The sequence below is a fragment of the Mastacembelus armatus genome, chromosome 24 (genome assembly GCF_900324485.2).
Source record: "Mastacembelus armatus chromosome 24, fMasArm1.2, whole genome shotgun sequence".
Lineage (NCBI taxonomy): Eukaryota > Metazoa > Chordata > Actinopteri > Synbranchiformes > Mastacembelidae > Mastacembelus > Mastacembelus armatus.
Genome location: NC_046656.1, coordinates 5,399,359 through 5,419,294, shown reverse-complemented (window position 1 = coordinate 5,419,294; position 19,936 = coordinate 5,399,359). Strand labels below are relative to the sequence as shown.

At 40.4% G+C, this 19,936-nt stretch overlaps 2 protein-coding genes across 2 annotated transcripts in view; one reads left to right on the top strand and one right to left on the bottom strand.

Moving 5' to 3' along the window:
• Window positions 1-428: 428 nt before the first annotated feature.
• On the bottom strand, window positions 429-2,149 carry srp9 (signal recognition particle 9). The gene is made up of 3 exons (XM_026318638.1): window positions 1,971-2,149; window positions 1,782-1,850; window positions 429-1,226 (listed from the first exon to the last, which is right to left on the bottom strand). Exons 1-3 carry the CDS (start codon window positions 2,040-2,042, stop codon window positions 1,107-1,109), a joined length of 261 nt encoding a protein of 86 aa, XP_026174423.1. The 5' UTR covers window positions 2,043-2,149; the 3' UTR covers window positions 429-1,106.
• A 5,552-nt stretch (window positions 2,150-7,701) lies between these two features.
• enah (ENAH actin regulator) overlaps window positions 7,702-19,936 on the top strand; it is a 103,884-nt gene continuing 91,649 nt past the window's right edge. Inside the window, exon 1 of the mRNA XM_026318317.1 lies at window positions 7,702-8,061. Coding sequence (XP_026174102.1) covers window positions 8,057-8,061 — 5 coding nt within the window. The 5' untranslated portion in view covers window positions 7,702-8,056. The remainder of the gene's footprint in view (window positions 8,062-19,936) is intronic.

Sequence of the window (19,936 nt, the reverse complement as noted above, 5' to 3'; positions counted from 1 at the left end):
ATTATTTGTATTCTGCTGGTTTTATTTCTGTGCTGTAGACTATAAACAATCTAGTCCTTTAAGACAAAATGAAAATAAACTCCAGTGTCTTGGTTGTTTTGGAAGTTCAGTACTTAACACTAGTTTTGTATAGAGTCCAAGTACATGCTCATAGGGAGTACGTTCGTATTAAGTTGGGTATACTATGATGAGCAGATCTGTTCTTGTACATTGTTTTGCTCCTTTTGCTTGTTGTTTTGGATCAGTATTGATTATTTTAACTGCACAACAAAGTTTACCAAAGAAAACAGCATAAGGTAAAACTGTTGGACACAAAAAACAACCACAATGTTAAAACATGATCATATTAAAGAAACAAACCAAAGCAAACTTGTATGTATTGCATGTAATGTTAATTACAGAGGATAGTACACAGAATAGACACCAGCTGTAATGGGGTAAATAAACTTTTATTGAACATCTAATGCAGTTATTCTCAGTATACAAAATGGCGTTTGGAGATGTGGGGGTTTCTCCAGTTAGGAAATCAGAAAGGTCCTGCTTCATTCATGTGGTACAAGTCCATGAGGAAAAACATATCCAACACAGCAACATAGATGTCAATAGAAAAGACATACATCAGTGTCCATCCTTTTCACCCCCTTTGAAACTGACAATAAATGCTAAATCCTCTAAAGAAATCAAGGTGCCGAAGCTGCTTAAACAGCAGCTGAGGATTTGTACTTTTTGTACTTTTTGCCCAGACATTTCCCCAAACTCTCTCATTTTTACATTTCATAAAATGTCCCAGCACCCTACTTTATATTAATACCATCAAAGATGTGATTACAATTTTTGACAAGGAAAGCAGGACAATTGAATTTTTTATGACTTAAGTATCTTAAAAAATTAAATCCTGAGAGAATAAAAGATATACAGTATTTAGATCCCATCTCTGATAGTATTAAGCCAGGCAGCCAGATCAATCTCACCACATTTCAAGTTTACCACTGTCCATCTTTCAGACTTCACATCATACTCTGATGGTACTGTGCTCTCAGCAACCACTCCCACAGTCCACTGAACTCAGTCCCAATGCTCCAGAAGGTCAATGTTTTTAGAGCATTTTAGTCGGTCTCCATGGCACCACTGTGCGTCTCCTTGGACACCATGAGTCTCATCAGTTTTCCATGGAGCTTCTCGATCTTCTTCACGTCTTGGGCCTGATCCGTCTTGTACTGTAAACACTGAAGGGATGGACAAAAGACTACATGAGGGCAGTGAACATTACATTAGTTACTAGTTACTGTGATGGCAGTTTTCATGGCATCAATTAAGAAGTTGCATCAAATGCAGTGTTAGAAAAATGCTTTTTTGCCAATTTTCAAACCCTTAAATGAATCAATTTGTACCATTAGCCATTACTGTTTTTAAGCAAAGCTTTCAGTCAGCCATTAAATATGCTAATTAATAGAGTGCTGATTGAGCAAAAGCTAATTCATGAAATGTTGTACTTACAATCAGCATTACAGCCACATGAATGCACTAGTGCATTGTGGGAGAATTGTTGATTGAATTAACTGACAAATCAGTCAACAGAAAGCTGGTTATTAACTGTGCAGCTGAGTGTCCTCAAACTCAAAGTGGACTGATCTCAAACCTATAACTGTGTTTCCTTTGCCAAGCGACACGTAACACCGTGTTCGGCCATCCACACTCAATAGCATTAAACAACAGCAACAGAGCACCATGTGTCCGCTTTGTGACAAACAGTCCAAACATAGCTCCGTGCTGATCCTTACCACGGCATTGTCGGTCACTTTAATACACAGGTTACCGTCGCAGTGTCTGTACTTGAGAACCACCCTGACCTGCGAAGACAACATCCACCAATTCAGACTTTACTGAGGAGTTTCACTACCGCTACACAAATCAGGTAACAGGCTATAGTCTTAGCATGCTAGCCATCTTATAGAATTCACTGCTCCCACCTTCATTGGATCTGTCAGATAGAGTTTTTCTGCTGCCCGGGCAAACTCCTCCCAAGTCTGATAATAAGGCATACTTTCAAAAAGCAAACGTACTATTGTACTAAGAATCAGTTTGAATCGGTCAAGCAGGTCTGCTGTCCTCGGTACACCACATCAGCAGCAGCGTGAGCACAACCAATCAGATTGGAGAAAGCGTGATGATGAAAACATTTCCGGGTTACCCTTTCAAACAAAAGCCAGTCAAGAAGAAACAGTAAGGCCTTTGCCATTAAATAATATTTCATAGTAAGAGAAACACTAAACAGAAAGGACTGTATTAAGTTTATTTTATGTAAAGTTTATTTCACCAGGTAAAATTAAGCAGCCTCTTTTCCAAGGCACCACTTCACCGGGACAACTTAACGAGTTTTTTTTTATGGCTATATAAAATAAATCACATGATGCTGAGTATTGTTTGGCATTCTAGACCTTGGATTGAACCAATTACCAGTTAGCGAAGTGATAGATTACCGCACGGAATATCCCAACGACTGTCGCTGGTCTTTTATTTTGAAATGATCCGTAATTATAGAATCGGAACGTGTCCTGTGCTGTGCAGGGCTCGAAATTTTACATTTCGCCCTCTAGTGGTAAACCTGACTGAAACTCAGTGGCCGCTCTCTAATTAATGCAAATATTTCACATTATCCTTAACCCTGGGTGATGGTTGGGTGTTTTTAACGCGGTCCATGCACACCTACCATGAGAGGATTTTTCTAAAAAAACAAAAAAAAACAAAAAAAGGTGGAGGCAAAGGTCATATTCTGAGTTATTCTGCCTTGATGTAATGCCACTTCACTTTGATGGAAAGGTTCACCTCAGGTTTAGGTTACAGTTTTGCTTCCACAGTGCAGGTGTTTTTTCAGTTGCCAGGGAAAATATATACTACAAATCTCTGTTGTCCATATTTTTAAAACCTCTCAAGGCAGAGTATTTGTAAGACTAATCACATGTCTCTGTATTTTCCCATGCATATTGTATGTGTATTAGATTTTTTCTCATATGTGCTTTTTGTAGTGTCGGACATTGTTTGGTCAGCTATGAACTGCCCATTGATATAGAGTCATGTATAACTGAACTCTGGTGTTTCTCATTGTTTATCTGCATCCATGTAAATTATGCATGATTATCCTTTAGAAGATCATTGGGGGGCTGGAGCTGGTCCCAGCTGATATTGGGCAAGAAGCAGGTACACCATGGACAGGTGACCAGTCTAGCACAGATTTGGGTGTGTTTGATTCCAAAATAGATATAAGTCATTCACTCAGATGAGACAAACAGTTACAGATTAAATTACCTTATTATGGTTTATAGGTTAAACAGCCAGTGTGCTTTATAATGTAATGATGTGACACAGGTCAGCTTACACAACTCAGGTATGGGAGGAGTTTGGTGAGGCCATGGAGTAGGACTATCGGTCGGCCTCAAGGAGATTCTGGCAAACTGTCCGGTGCCTCAGGATGGGGAAGCAGTGCTCTGCCAAAACTGTTTACAGTGGAGATGAGGAGCTGCTGACCTCGACTGGTAATATTGTCGGACGGTGGAAGGAATACTTTGAGGATCTTCTCAACCCCGCCCACAAAGGAAGCAGAGGCTGATCTGCCCATCACCCAAGCTGAAGTCACTGAGGTAGTTTGGCAGCTTCTCGGTGGCAAGGTACCTGGGGTGGACGAGATCTGCCCCGAGTACCTTAAGTCTCTGGATGTTGTTGGGCTGTCATGGCTGACACGCCTCTGCAACATAGTGTGGCGATCGGGGATAGTACCCCTGGATGGGTAGACCGGGGTGGTGGTCCCTCTATTTAAGATGGGGGTCCGGAAGGTGTGCTCCAACTATATTGGGGATCATACCGCTGAGCCTCCCTGGGAAGGTCTATCCCAGGGTGTTGGAGAGGCGAATCTGGCTAATAGTAGAACCTTGGATCCAGGAGGAACGATGCGGTTTTCGTGCCGGTCGTGGAACACTGGACCAGTTTTATACCCTCCCTAGGGTGCTCGAGGATTCTTGGGAGTTTGCCCAACCAGTTCACATGTGCTTTGTGGACTTGGAGAAGGCATTCGACTGTGTCTCTCGTGACATCCTATGGGAGGTGCTCTGGTATTATGGGGTACGGGGCCCTTTGCTAAGGGCTATCCGGTCTCTGTACAAACAGAGCAGGAGCTTGGTTCGCATTGTCGGCAGTAAGTCAGACCTGTTCCCAGTGCATGTCGGACTCCAGCAGGGCTGTCCTTTGTCACCGGTTCTGTTCATTATTTTTATGGACAGAATTTGTAGGCGCAGCCAGGGGCCGGAGGGAGTCCAGTTTGGGGACCACAGGATCTCATCTCTGCTTTTTGCAGATGATGTTGTCCTCTTGGCTCCATCGAGCCAGGAACTTCAGCGTGCACTGGGGTGGCTTGCAACCAAGTATGAAGCAGCTGGGATGACACGCTGGAGGGACTATGTCTCTCGGCTGGCCTGGGAGCGCCTCGGTGTCCTCCCGGAAGAGCTGGAAGAAGTGTCCAGGGAAAGAGAAATCTGGGCTTAGGCTACTTCCCCCGCTACCAACAGGTGCAAGAAGACAATGGGTGGATGGATGAATTGCCATTATTAAAAACTACTTAGACACAAACTGTATTTGCTGAACAATTACACAAGCAGAAGCCTAATGTACTTGCTATATAAACACAATGTAATATACTAAAATACTATGGTTCTTGAATGAGGTAAAAAATGAAGGAAACAATTGTTCAGTATCTCCACCCTAAAGTAGTCAGCATGTTTTTTTTTATTCTGACAAGACTGGATTTTACAGTATATTCCAGTACATTTATAGTCAGAGATTTGAAGCACTGGAGCAAACCATGACTCATTAGAAATGTGCATTTTTTCCATAGGAAAGGGAAGAATGGAAAGACAGCAGGTGAGTTCAATCCTGGGCCAGTAATCCATCCATATCCCCATACATAGTGTTATGAAGAAAATATCACAAACGTGAAGTAGCCTCCCTCAAAAAATTATGGACAGTATTTAAGTAGTCTAAAAATATATACTTGTCTACCTTTTAGTACATGTAATTCTGTGGAAGGAAATCCTTCAGTTTGTAAGAGGATAAAAGTAGTATTTCAGGTTTGCTCACAAGATGGCAGACAAAGTTCAGGTATTTTTATGAATACTCTTTATGGGAGAACTAAGACTGAATGAGCACTGTATGGAATTGACTTCATAGTAATCTAAAATCAGAGAGTTCAAATAAACATTTGGCTGGTGCTCTTTTCCCCATGTAATTTACAGTGAATAGCAAGAACGTAAACTTAATTTCTCTCAGATCTAATGACATTTTAATGGTTTAGTGTGTGTTAGATGTCAGTGACAGAGCTGGTGAGGCGTGGGTGGTGTGCTGATGGCTCATTTATGATCAGTTGAGTCATATGCATCTCACTCATCTGAGTGAATGACTTATATCTATTTTGGAATCAAACACACCCAAATCTGTGCTAGACTGGTCACCTGTCCATGGTGTACCTGCTTCTTGCCCAATATCAGCTGGGACCAGCTCCAGCCCCCCAATGATCTTCTAAAGGATAATCATGCATAATTTACATGGATGCAGATAAACAATGAGAAACACCAGAGTTCAGTTATACATGACTCTATATCAATGGGCAGTTCATAGCTGACCAAACAATGTCCGACACTACAAAAAGCACATATGAGAAAAAATCTAATACACATACAATATGCATGGGAAAATACAGAGACATGTGATTAGTCTTACAAATACTCTGCCTTGAGAGGTTTTAAAAATATGGACAACAGAGATTTGTAGTATATATTTTCCCTGGCAACTGAAAAAACACCTGCACTGTGGAAGCAAAACTGTAACCTAAACCTGAGGTGAACCTTTCCATCAAAGTGAAGTGGCATTACATCAAGGCAGAATAACTCAGAATATGACCTTTGCCTCCACTTTTTTGTTTTTTAGAAAATCCTCTCATAATCCTCTTTTAGTCCATCACACAACCGGTAGGGGTAGTCGAGCATCCTTTGAACACACCCACAGCAGCTTAAGGATCCAGTGATGTTATTATTTGTTGTGCATCACAGTCTTTCTCACAGTACAAGTCCAATACACACTGAGGCTTCGTTTCAAACGCTGGGTCAACCAGACCTTTCCTTTTGGCTGCTTTTCAATTGCAATGCCAGAAAGGACTGTTTTTTTTTCTATTCATAATACTCACGTTATCAGCATTCTCACGATGCTTTTTGCATTGCACTCAGATGGAAATAATACCCTTGAAGGATGGAGAATAGTATCTGCTGAGCTAAATAAAGATATAGTGCCTTTATTTTTTGGCTGTAAACAGTTTGAGCTGGCCTCAGCTCTGGTAAGCCTCTTTTGGTCCCTCTGTGGTTAAGTGGGTTACAGTACTGGCATCACTTGCCACTGTATCATTATAGTAATCATGATGTCTAATGTTACATGATGGGCAAATGACATACATAGCCAAACATGCACACACTTCAAAGCGGACACAAGCCAGTACCATGTATCTCACTGTCTGTCACCATGATAGACAGGCAACACACTTCCAAGTAGATCTCTCAGCTAGTGTCAGGAGCCACCTGTGGCAGAATATCAGCTCCTGCCTGTATGTCTGTCACCGTCTTAACTGTGGAGATGGATATATAATCTTCATGCTTGTGCTTGTTGCCTAATCAGTTTTCACTTGTGTTTGATTTTTCAAAATTCATTAGTGTAAAATAGTGACGAGGTACTGTCATAAAAAATTCTATTTTCCTTTGAACTGTGGTCTTCAGAAGTGCTTCTGTTTTTGGCAATTGTGGCAGCAATGCACCTTAATTTTTTCCTAAAAATGTCATAATGTGGATAAAATCAGTTTCTAGGCACCTTAATATAGTCAAGATGGGCTGTCAATACCTTTTTACAAACAAAACCAGGTCAGTTTAATAACAACAATGTGCCACCCAATTAATCAATCGTTCACTCCATATATTCTAATAATATTCGCTTTAAACTTTCCTAATTTGAAAAACACTTGTCGAGTCCTTTAAATCATAATCCAGCGAGTTCCATAGTTTACCTCCAGCCACTGATTTACACATGTGTTTTAAAGTTGCTCTTGGGAGGATATGTTTGAACTTTAATTTTCACTCAACTTTGGTCCCAAATCAACATCACAGACAGCAGCACGGTTAAATTCAGTTGTCAGGGGCAACCGGTACGTGCTGTACGTCCTGTAAGCCTCAGTTGCTACCTTAAAGTCGCGTAGAAAATATAAAAGCATGGAAAACGCACATAAAACACGAAACAAAACGATTTATTATAGGTCGTCCTTAAGATATATATCTATAAATGTATAGCACGGAACAGTAGATGTAATAATGGGGTGAAACTGCTTCTGTCTAATAAATTGCCCCGCTGACCAACAAATATTTCGCCATGTAGTTAACTTTTGAAAATGTAACGTGTATTCCCCGGGACATGTTTTTACTAAAACATGCGAAACTCCTAACATGCGTTTTTTTTCTCCATTGGGTCCCTTTGTTAAAATATTCAGCATTATTGAACAGGAAATTGTGTTTAGTTCTACTTGTGACTGCAGCACCCTAAACTACGAGTTTACAGCGCGGCCGTGAACACAGCACGCGTCGCGGCCAGCAGGCAGCGGCAGCAGACCGGTATCTGAGCGGCACAGCGCCGCATCACACCGACCCAAGTGCGTCAGAAAAACCCGAGAAACACCGCGATTTTCCACTTTGTTCCCAGTGACTCATCACCACCAGCTGAGCGTCGACGCTATCGATCATGTAGGATTCGACTGTTTCTTTTTTAAATCCTATTTTCTTTTTTCTTTTCTTTTTTGTACTTTTACTCTGTAGCCCGCAAACTGTGAAACCCCACGCTCTGCCGCCAGAGCCCCATACATCTGGTCGCTTGTAGCTTTGAACCGAGCGGTGAACTTTAGTGAAAACTACAGAACAAGTCGCTCGCTGTCGATACTCAAGGGAGCCTGTGTTATATTTGCCCTGACGAGTCCTTCGCCATGAGGTAAGAAGCTCTCGCATGTATTATATATGAAATGGTGTGAGAGAAGTGACTGCTCGTTGATGAAAGTCGGGGCGCCACACGGAGCAGCCTGCACAGAAATACAAATGAGACCAAAGCTAAGTTAAGCATGTTGCATTCACATGTCATAGACTAAAGTCTAGTGGGAAATGTTTTCCCACGGGAGGTTTTCTGTAAAGACTGTATGCGGTGTGTGTCTGCAGTTAGTCTTATAATGAGAGCGGGAATACGGTAATGTCTAGCAGCGACAGCTCTCCTTCAGGCACTCACTTCGTGCTGCATTTGTGGACGTGCATTGGTTTGGAATGGCGCTCGCTCATTTCTGCTGCTACTTCCACACTGCATGAGAGGGATTATCTTTCAGCTCTGGTGGTGGTTTGGTCTGTAGTCTGTTTGATGCTGGTGGTCGTTTAACACACACTTCACACGCTCATGTTGTGCATCCACTACAGGATTTGTAGTTTGTGCTCGTGCTTCTTTTCTTGTCAGTTGGTAAATGGCATGGAGAGTGGATGGGACATACTTTTAATAAATGTGCACCGAACCTGTACTTGTTGAGCAAATAAGAAGACCCACACTGCATACTAATAGACCTCTCGGCACATCTCAGAGGTCTGCTGAGGTCACACCTTTTAAAACCGATGGTGACAGCCTACTTAGCCTATAGCAGGTATGGTGCCCTCATGTGACACCAATGGTTCTGCAGCTTTTGAACACAGATGTTCAGTGGCAGGTGTTGTATATTTAGCTGTTGTGTAACAGAGATGGAGACTTTGTTTCTCAGTGAGCATGTGGTTGGTTGGCTTTTGAAGTCCAGGAATGACCCTAAAACTGAGAGCACTTAAGGACCGGGGTAAACTGGTCAGTATAGAGCAGTATTGGTGAAGATGCTGTGTAATATTTCTTTTATTCTCACTGGCACAAGTAGCATCTCACATTTCTTTTTGCTTTGTTCTTCGAGATTCTCCTGTAAGAGTATTGCTACGCATTACCTTTGACAGACCACACTTGCAAAAGACACAATGATATGTTACCAGCAAAGCATCAAGGTCTTGAACTGGCCTTGTTCAGTTAAAGCAACATGCATGAATGCTGGCAGGGTAACCACTAGAGCATGGTCTTGTTACTTAATGTAGAATTGCTGATAAGGCAAAGTGTTGCTTTTACTTGATTCAAATTGAGATGGCTAAGAGTGCAGTGGTCTTTGTCAGATATTTCCTTTTGTCTGATGTTCTGCTCTATGCAGAGAAAGTGCAGATGTCAAAACAGCTTTTATGGAAGTGTGTGACCTTGATTAATATTTTTTTCATCCATGATCTAACTGTGTGTGTGTGTGTGTGTGTGTGTGTGTGTGTGTGTGTGTGTGTGTGTGTGTGTGTGTGTGTTAAGAAGTGAGACGTGTATTGTGGATTGGGCCTACCTCCTTTAAGAAAGCCCCTAATCGAAGCCAGCTGTTGGAGTCTCTGTAGGCCAAACTGTGGTTAACAATAGCTTTGCTTGTTTCAGAGCTACATGTTCTGTCCATGTCCCAGAATGGAAACCACCAACTTTTCATCTCTCTTATTTTACCCTCCTCTTCCTCATACTTTTCAACAACTCTCATTACTTGCTTTTGGCCCCTTACATGTTTTGGATCATATGTTTTCTTAAACTGGAAATTGACATTGAATGTTGCCAAACCACTGATGGCAGCACAGAGGAATAAAGACGCAGTTACCTTTTGTTCGCTGCACTGCCATAGATGATTTTCCTGCTGTTGTTTCAGAGGGAGAAATGTCTGTGTGGGGTGTGACAGGTGTGTTGTGTGTGTTGTGCGCATGTGTGTGAGAGTGAGTGAGTGATGGCCCCAGGTGTTTAGAGCTGACGTTTGCTGGACACCTGTTCCAGTTACTGTACCATAAGCCTCTGGGTGTGTGACAACCCCAAGTTGTTAGCCCACTGGCTTCTCAGTTACATACAGGTGGAGTATTGTATAGATGTACTCATAAATTCACTAGCAAGATTGAACTGAGAGCTGTGTAGAAATGGTTTGTCATGGATGAAACTTTCTTGATCATCAGTCAGTCTTGAATAAAATTTTCCTGCATTGCTCTGCTGACGGTCAGGAAAAATAGTTCCGTCTGTCCCAAGATGGATGTCAAGTTCTTTGCAGTCAATCAGTGATTCCAAGTTCTTTAAAAAGAAAAGCAATTTGCTACATTTAAAGGTCTAAATAGTGATTGGGGAGCCATTTTTTTTTCATGGTTTAAGTTGACTGTTAAATCTGTGGTTTTTGTAATATGTGTTTTTGAATGATGTGCCACCTTGCAATGTTAACTTATTAATTCAACTTTAAAGACCCTTGACCAAACAGGCCACATGTGAGGACTGTGTTGGTGTTTACAAACCATGTTTGACATCTAGCATTAGTTTTGTGTGACACCTTTGAGACAGGCAGACACTGTATGGAGTTTGTCAGATTTTCAGCCAGATCAGTTGTTTGACGTGCACGTTATCCTTTCCATTAACAATACTATTGCACAGTATAATATTCTTATGTTCTTGTTTTTTTTTTTTTTTAAAACACTAAGACCATGTTCTTTGGAAAAAAACACTTTATGGGAATTGTCAATGGAAAAAAGTGACTGTGCATTTAAGTTCAGTGTGAGTTCCACATTATGTCAGGTCGACTCTAGTTAAAGTAAAAGCTTCCTTGCTTAAATTGTAGTTTTATAAGGGTTTCTTTAAAGTGTCCGTAGCCTCTCCTCATTGATGTAAAAGAAATAGATTTGGTGTGACTGGGTCAGATTTACTAGATGAAGGCTCTAGTCAGTTTAGTCTAGACCCTGAAATTAATATCTCCTAAGCAGTAAAAGTATACTTATACGACGTCATTCTTTTCTCGCAGCTTGTTCTCGACACATTATCAGGGCAGAACGTTTTTCCTCTGGTTTTGTCCGACAGCTATTGTGTGATTGGTCAGAAATTTGAAGTTGGTGTGGTTAATGCGGAAGTGTCTTCCCGCTTTTTCCACTGGTGGTTGTCATAGCAATTGATAGTTTTGAGGAACAGCTGCCAGAGGCGGTGAGGAAGTATGAAAGTCTTTATAACACATCTTGTAAGGCATATGAAGACACACAAATGACACATAATTCATGGATAGAGGATAAGTTGTGTATGGAGGAGTGTGTCTGTCGTAAAACATGGCGATATCCGATATCTATAAAACAGTAGATGTGCAGGGGGATGGCCAATGAACCAGGAGAGATGAAAAACATGTAAAAACTCAATGGGTTTAAATTAATTTGTCATTTTAATTTTGTTAAACTATTGATCATTTAGTCTTGTCCAGTATGAGGTGGGAATGGGTGCAGTACCTGTGCGACACTGTAGGATCAGTGGTATAGATAGATGATCGTTTGGTCAAATGTCAGAACTTTAAATGTCTAATTTTTTCTGATAAATGTCCAGAACCAGGACCTCACAGGACTAGATATTTTTGCAGTAATAGTGTGCACTCTCTATAGAAGTGTGTGGAATTGGTAGCACTCTCACTTTCTTTGTTCTCCTGTTTTATCATACAGACGGATCCTAAGCTTAGTTGAGTAGACATACAAAAGTATGGCTCTTCAAAGACTGGAAAATGGTATAATTTGATGCCAAAGACATTTTACAAACTTTTTGATTGGAGCATAAAGTTTATAAATCTCTTCGTCTGTAGGCATGGGCCGGTATGAGATTCTGACTGTATGGTAACATAAGGGAAAATATTACGGTTTCACGGTATCACATATTATACATCACGTATCGCGATTACGGCTCTAAAATGTGTTATTTTTAAATGTCTGGGGGAAAAAAAACCTCTCACTTTTTTTCTCGCGTGGTGTCCGACAGTTATTGTGTGATTGGTGAGAAATTTGAAGTGGGTGTGGTTAATGCGGAAAGCGGAAATGTTGTCTTCCCACTTTTTCTGCTGCCGGTTGTCATAGCAATGGATAGTTTTGAGGAACAGCTGTCAGAGGCGGTGAGGAAGTATGAAAGTCTTTATAACACATCTTGTAAGGCACACGAAGACACACAAATGGCACATAATTTGTGGATAGAGGATACGTTGTACGGAGGAGCGCGTCTGTCGTAAAACTTGACGATATCCGATATCTTATCTGCTGTATTGTAGTTTCTGTCAGATCCCCACAATGCTTAGCGCGTGTGACGTAAGCTGCAGTCGCAGGGATCGTGGCGTATGTATCAGGCTTTAGGCTAGAGATGTGACTGTAATCTTAAATACGTTATGTAAAATGCCAGAACAAAATCATTAATATGGACTTAAACTGGAAGACTCTGTTGACCTAATCAGCTGTGACGTCATACCCAAACAGTTCCCCTCCTCTCTTTCCCTCTAACTGTGTACTACCGTTTTCTGCTGCTCTTCTGAATGTATGTAAAGGTGAAGTGAGCCATAAATGTTATTTAGAAGTGAGGTAGGATGAGACAGTGAAGCTATTGTGCACGAATGATTTCCTATTGGTGTTTTTGAGGTCATTTTGGTCATGGTTGGCTCACTGCCAAAATGTACTCCTCGTCCACATCTTCGCTCCTCCCTCAGCAGCCTCTCTCTGCCAATCCATTCTTAATCTCGCTTTCTAAATTCTCCCCTTCTGTCTCTTCGAAAAAGTGTGTTCTCCCTGCCAGGATTTCCTCATCTTTTTTTTTTTTTTTTAATTATTTCCGTCTATTCCCAGTAGAGCTTCATCCCTCACATCTCAACAACTCTTATGTTTCAGTATCTGCTGACCAAGCATTAGCCGAGGTAAGTCAGCCCAGCGAGGAAAGTGATGATGAGACAGACATAGGCAGATCTCCCTGGGGATTCATTACAGTGAAAGACATGACTTTGAGCTCTAAGTGTAGCCATGAGCTCCCATTATAGCATCAAGTCATTGTTGTCAAAAATTTTTAATATAATCTGATGCTTCTTTTTTTTAAAGATGGTAGTCAAAGACAGAAGAAGCCATGTGCTGTAAAGTAACTTCTTTTAACCTGGTTACACCCCCAGTTTTATACATTAGACCCTTTGAGGAGCCCTGTTGCAGCTGTAGGCTCAGTGCCTTGTTCAGTAGCAATAGGGGAAGTGTTACTCATCCACTTTAATCATACTTTGTGTCCTGTTTGACCTAATGATTCAAACAGGTCATTTCACAGACACTGAACATATTAGAGATCAAGTTGGCTTCCTTTTTCTCCCACGTGGTATTTTCAAGGTCATTTTTAGAGTGTAAATCTTCATTCTCTTCTCCCTTCAACTGTTCCCATTATGTCTCTCTTTTCCGTAATTACTCTCCTTCCTTTCTACTGAATTAAATGACATGTTTTTTGTTAACATTTTGATTCCTGGTGGTCTTTTCTGACAGAATATTAGGGAAGAAACGTGCCTGTTCAAGTTAAAACAATATGAAGAGTTGGTAACTTAACATGCAAGAGGGGAACACTTTTAGTGTTTAAAAACTACAGCACTGATGGTAATCAGTGTGTGCTATGCAATGAATGTCAGAATGATTGACACAAGGGTTGTGTGTTTAACCTGGTTGCTGTTCTCTCTGCTACTGACATCATTTACTGGGTTTAGAAGGTGCAATTCTGCAAACCTACAGAGTGGCGTCTGCAGCACTGGGGGCAGGGTGGCTATAAAACATTACTCACTGCCGAGGATACCTCGTATTGTGTGCCAGTGCGGGACATACTAGGCGGACAGATGGTTGTCAGGATGAGTGCACTGACAACTGACACTGATATGCATCTAATTAGCAAAAGCAATTCACATTCACTTTGATGTAAGACTCCTTCAATATGCGAGAAAGACTGCACAACTCTCTAACCCTAACTAAAGGCTTTTAGTCTCCCAAACAAAGCCATATGTATTATTTAATTACACTTTAGTTGCCACATACCTATTTTGGGTAAAAAAATGTGTGTGTATATGTATGTATAGACATGGTAAAAAGTTTTACCATGTCTATAAAAATATAGTCTTTTTGAACTACTGGGTAGATTTTCATGAAATTTTATATCAACATCTGTTGATGAATCTCAATGATCCTTGTGACCAGAGTAAACAGCAAAAGCCAGTTGTTGAAAGATTTGTGGACTTGGGACTGGCAATGAGAAACGTTACAAAGGAGTCATGCATAAAGCCCGCCCCATTGCAGATAAATGGCTGTGATTGGCCTGGTTCTTTTGAAGCCGTAGGAAATGACTCCCCAAGGCAGGGGGTCCAGACCCATATTCTTTTGCTAAGAAAGGAGTGGGTCTGGCTGGCCAGCCTAAATTTCCAGTGCTGATTCAACCCTACTCTCTGCTCATCTCTTTCTCTCCTCTCCTCCTGTTTCACATAACATTCAATCACAGATTCTATAATTTGGTAAGAGATATAAATTGATCTTTATCAATTTCTAACATTATTCAGATTGATTATTGGGGTGATATGGATGATGTACTCAGGTAATGTCATTTTGACCTCACTTTCTCACCAGAACCTTTTTTCCCTGTGATTTCTTTTTTATAAGCAACTATGGAAGAAAAAATTTGCCCAATGCTTTAATTCAGTGTCTCTAAATATACTGTAAATATTCTTTCGTGTAATTGCATAGTGAATGTGTTATTTGATCATAAAAATATAAAACTCTTTCATTTGTTAGTGAAATATAATTGAAATACTTCATTATACTGAATGTTATTGCTAATTAAGCTTAACTTAATCTAAAATCAGGTGCAGCACACTTTGTACCTTTTACTGTGTGTGGAGGATTACAACATTGGGCTGCTCGTGGATGCACCTGCCTGTTAATTAATATGCTCGGCCAGTGACTGAGGCCTGTTTTGCTAAAAATGAGCTTCCTATGTAGTGCCATCATCAGTCAACTTGAACACAAGTACTGAAATCAGAAGGTTTGATTGCCATGACATTTACAGGTACAGCTCTGGTGTATGTTTCATTTGTGCACCGCTAAGTGTGTTGCGTCGTCTGTGTTTTGGACAGTGCCAGTCAACAGTACGTGTTGGTCATCATGAAGCACAGCTCTGACCAGCTGCATGCCCACAGTGCACTCATCTGTGTGATTTGCCAGTGGGAGGCCAGGCAGGCCAGCATGATGAGCCGATAGCTCATGAATGTGCATTTCTCTGCTCTGGCCTGCCAACCTTGCCCTAGCCCCTCCCTCTCTCCCTTGCTTGTCTTCTCATGAGATTATGTTTATGCCCTTTCAGCTCTGTTCGTCAGCATGCAGTGTGCAGTGACAGGAATGATGCTAGACGAGGGAAGCTAATGTGACACAGAAGCATTTTCATTTGCTTCTTAGTTTCTGCAATGACTTCAAATGAGAAATTAGCAAGGGAGGAAGCAACACAGTTTTCAATATGATGCTTCAGGATTGGTTTGGTAACTCAGGTCATTATGTATGAGTGTAGAAGTTCATTCTTGACCTTGGAAATGACAAAATGCTGTATTTTCCAAACTATCAGTCGCAGATTTTTTTTTTTTTTAGTCCTCTGGCTTGTCCTGCGACTTATGTGTCTATTTACAGTAATTTTATCGAGTAGTCACTAGTGTTAGATGATGTTCTTGAGTCAATTGAAGATAATATTGTACTAAAAAAGTAAAATCATTTATGTACACGCTAAACTCTGAACTAATGTCTAGTGTAACACGTGAAAAAGAAAGAGCTACACTGCAGACTTCAAAGTGCAGGTAATTAAGTCTACAGCTGAAACACAGTTTGGACTGAGTGTAGACATTCAGACAACCTGAGAGAGGAGGAGGAGACGCTGCTTCATCTCCCCTGACCCCGACATTAGTGCAGTTGTTTATTTGACACAGATGAATGCACTTCTGCTTGTTGTTATGCCTAACCTTCATGGGCTAATTTAGACTATAATTAGAAATGTGACTACACCGAAGTGACTTATATGTTTTTTTTCTATTCAACAAGGTTACTTTTGCTAAAAGCGACTCATACTCCAACGTGACTTATAGTCCGGAAATTATGGTAATCTTCCTTTAGTAAGTGTGTTCACATGCTAGCTTTATGTTCGTCTTTTCAGACACGTCTCCCAGCCTTCATTAGTGAAAGGAGTTTGCTCAGGTGTTGAAAAGATTAACTCTAAGTTTGAGACTGTTCATTAGACACAAGACCTCTGAAGACGTAACCATTGGCTTTAATAGGCATTATTTTTATATTTGTGATATTTTGTAGACAAATCAACTAATCAAATCGCTGTGGCCACAATTATTCACAGTAATCAATCAGAATCTTTTTTTTAATTAAATGTAGGCAGTAATGTAAAATGCCAGAAACCTTTATGGTATGTAGTAATATTTATTAATAGACAAGTTTATGTGAGACATGGAAAACAAAATATGGATAATAGAAGAAAATTCTAAACATGAGGACAGCAAGGCTGCTAACAGGGATGGGACCATCTGCACACCACACAGTACAGGCCCCCAGAGCACCGGACTCATCAGTTGGAAACACCACCAGGTGACTGATGATCCAGGAATATCATGTGTCTGGAAGACCCCAGTCTCTGGCAGGCATAGAGCTCACAGTTAAAATTTAAAGCCACATAGAGAACAGGACTGAAACCTGATGCATCTTAAAAGCTGTATTTACATACAAATGTGAATCAGAGGTGTTGCTACTTTTATATTGAAGGTTATTACAGGGTAGCATGTAAACCCAAATAAACAAGCTAAATTGAATTCTGCAATCATCCATTTTATGATTTAAGGCTGTGTTTTTACTATTCTTGCTGTGGTTTGTCTTGTGGTGGTTTAAAGGATTTGTCTTTGTCTTTCAAGCCGTTTATATAGACGCCAAGTCTTATGAAGAGGCCTAAAATTACCATTGAGTGTACTATGGATGTGGAGAGTCTGCAAAGAAAGGACCTCATGAGTAAGCATTTTGAACTAGCAGAAGTGCAGGACTGATGGATTGTGAAGGAGCAGGTGAGAACCCAGCTTATTGATGCACATCTTTCCTGCAGAATTGGAGCTGTGAACGTGGCTGAGGCACCAAGCAGATGGTTAGCTGAAAATCAATACAAAAACAGCAGCAGTGAATTTCCCTCTTCTCACATTTTCTGTCTGTAGTTTGGCTGCCCAGAGACTGTGGTAAATACAGTAGAGACACATCGAAATAGATTTAAAAAAAATGGAAATAAATAAAAAAGATTATTAAGGTAAAGTATTTTATTCATTTATCAAGAAGTAGTGAAAGAACAGAGGTATAGACGCTTAATCTGGTTTAGCCTGTTAAAGGGATTATTATTGCTCTCTTGTGGCTGTTGACTTCTCAGAATAGAGATAAAACAAATAAACACAGGATAATTTACCTTATTAAAATTAAGTTTTCATGATAATCATAATTTTCTACTGTTGTAATACATTAGTTTTTGGTTTGAGTTTCTTTTGTAGGCATTATAATTTAAGATCTTTCTGTGTGTGCTTGTGTTAATCCTTTAGCCACAAGCAGATTCACTTTTTTGCTTGATTATAGCTTGACAAACACACATAAAAGGTCCTTTCATTTCAATTTTAGTCTTAGCGATCCTGTCACTTTCCATAGAGACAGTAAATACAATGTCTTATTTGTATGTCAGCACCTTAAAGTGATTAAAAGGTGATTTACTTTTCCTAGTGTTTATAGACATCACTTCCACCTAAACACTACTCTGTGAGCTGATAACATTCCTCCTCCATCTCCATTATCCGGTAATACTTTATAGGCACAGTAGTCTGGATCAAAGAAATGGAAGAATTCATGTCTTTTTCTTTTCTTGAATATGTATTTGCAACTTTTTCAAAGAAACATGTTGCTACATGTGAGATCCATTCTGTTTAATGAACTATGGGTGGTGAGTGATTTTAAAAATGGTGTAATTTCATAGTATGTTTGACCTGACTTCTATCGAGTACCTGCACAGCTACTAACACTGCGAAGTTAGTGTGATGGGTTTGGCTTTTTGGAAAGAAATGGTTGGATGCAGGCTCCTGACCAATTTTGGAAAGGTGAGAGGGCAGTGGGGGTTTTGACTCTATCCAAGCATCCAACATGCTCTGTGTGTGTAAATCATACTTTTTGCTTCTCATTAACCTCTGTAAACCCAGCTTTGATGAGTTGTTAGTGTCTTAGTGCTGGAGAAAAAACTAAGTTACATATGAAGATGTTTTCTCTAAATTGATTTACACTTAAAATGTAAAATAAAATAAATGAAGAAATGATGCCTTAATAATCCCTGCAGGAATGTTCTTTTTTTATGGGTTCAGCAATGTGGCATAAGAGCTCCATTCAGCTCTCTTGGGTGCACACAGGACCAATAAAAACAACAAAAGGTCATCACTGTCTTTAGTGTTTTATTGGAAACAAGGCTATTAGTAAATAGATCCTCCTCTTGAAATTACATGGTAGTTAGGAATATAATCATCATGAAAGTGTCGCCATATAGGGAAATACACATATAAGCATATAGTTTAGTTCCAAAAGAGCATTGCATGCCCCCCCTCCCCTCCCCCAAATAAATACTTCATTCATCAGGAGTGGTCGTCCCAGCAACACAGCAGTGCTGCCAAATTGACAGTCTTTGTTCAGCCAAATGTAACTTTGCTTGATCTGGAATGAGCAGAGAGAAGTAAGAGTAGCAGGTCCAGGAAGATGGAGAGCAGGCAAATGTCAGGCAAGAGAGGGAGGCGTGTAAAGAGTGAGTCGTACCACATTGCATTCAGGCCTCATTTGGCCTCCATAAAAAAGTAATCCTGGACAGCCCTTCCAATCTTTGTTCCCATGGACAATGGCTGTGCAGTGGGAGAGAGAATGATCTGACGCATGAACCTCCTGCCATCAGCTGTGCTCACCAGGCTGGAGGGGGTGTGGAACCAGGCCTGCTAAACAGTTTATCCTTCACCCTTCTACTTTAACTTTGCAAATTATATAAATGCTTATATGCAGTTTGTGTATTCTAACTGTATTGCTCCAAAATCCACTCTTTCCATGAAACAATCAATGTAAAAGTTTTTGTCTTGTATCTACTATACTGATACACTTAATCTCTAAAAAGTTTAAAACTGCCAGACCCTGCTGGGTAAATAGTTAATTCAGATGAATAATGGACTGAGTTCTCATATTTTGTCTTTTGATATAATTGTTGCCATGTCCTATCACAAATACTTTTCTTTAAGTGGCAAGATGAAGGTCAAACTCTTGGAAGAAACCTGCTTAGGAAAACAGAGAAGGGAATAGATGGTGATAGAGGAAGGAGAGAAGAAGAGAAAGGACTGTTAAGATACATGAGGTCTCTCTTTAATGCACTGTAGAGGTGATTTTAGGAAATGGTTCTTGTCACTTATTTTGTCACCTGGGGGTGAGGTACCGTGTGTGTGCGTGAGTGCATGCGTGTGTGAGTGAGTGATGGCCCCAGGTGTTTAGAGCCGACATTTGCTGGACACCTGTTCCAGTTACTGTACCATAAGCCTCTGGATGTGTGACAACCCCAAGTTGTTAGCCCACCAGCTACTCAATTACTTAGTACATACAGGTGGAGTGTTGTATAGCTTTACTCATAAATTCACTAGCAAGATTAAACACAATGTGAATATTTAATTCTTGCTGGGTGAGACTGCTTTTTGAACCCTGCTCATATTGCTCTGTGTTTACTTTGTGATTAGATGGATGTGTTTACATACCAGGCTTTGTGATGTAGCATTTGAAATGATTCTTTTATGCGTTTTTTGAACTTTTGAACATTAGTACCATCTTGTACTGGTTAATAATTTTTCACCTTTATTTTTAAAACCGTGGAAATGTTGGCTGAAGCTGTTGATTCA

Bases quoted from the DNA above. Each gene is read 5' to 3' on its own strand.
- srp9 (XM_026318638.1), bottom strand. From the start codon at position 2,042: ATGCCTTATTATCAGACTTGGGAGGAGTTTGCCCGGGCAGCAGAAAAA. The intron at 1,851-1,970 runs GTGGGAGCAGTG...TTGTCTTCGCAG, and splicing joins ATCTGACAGATCCAATGAAG to GTCAGGGTGGTTCTCAAGTA. The intron at 1,227-1,781 runs GTAAGGATCAGC...CCATCCCTTCAG, and splicing joins AAGTGACCGACAATGCCGTG to TGTTTACAGTACAAGACGGA.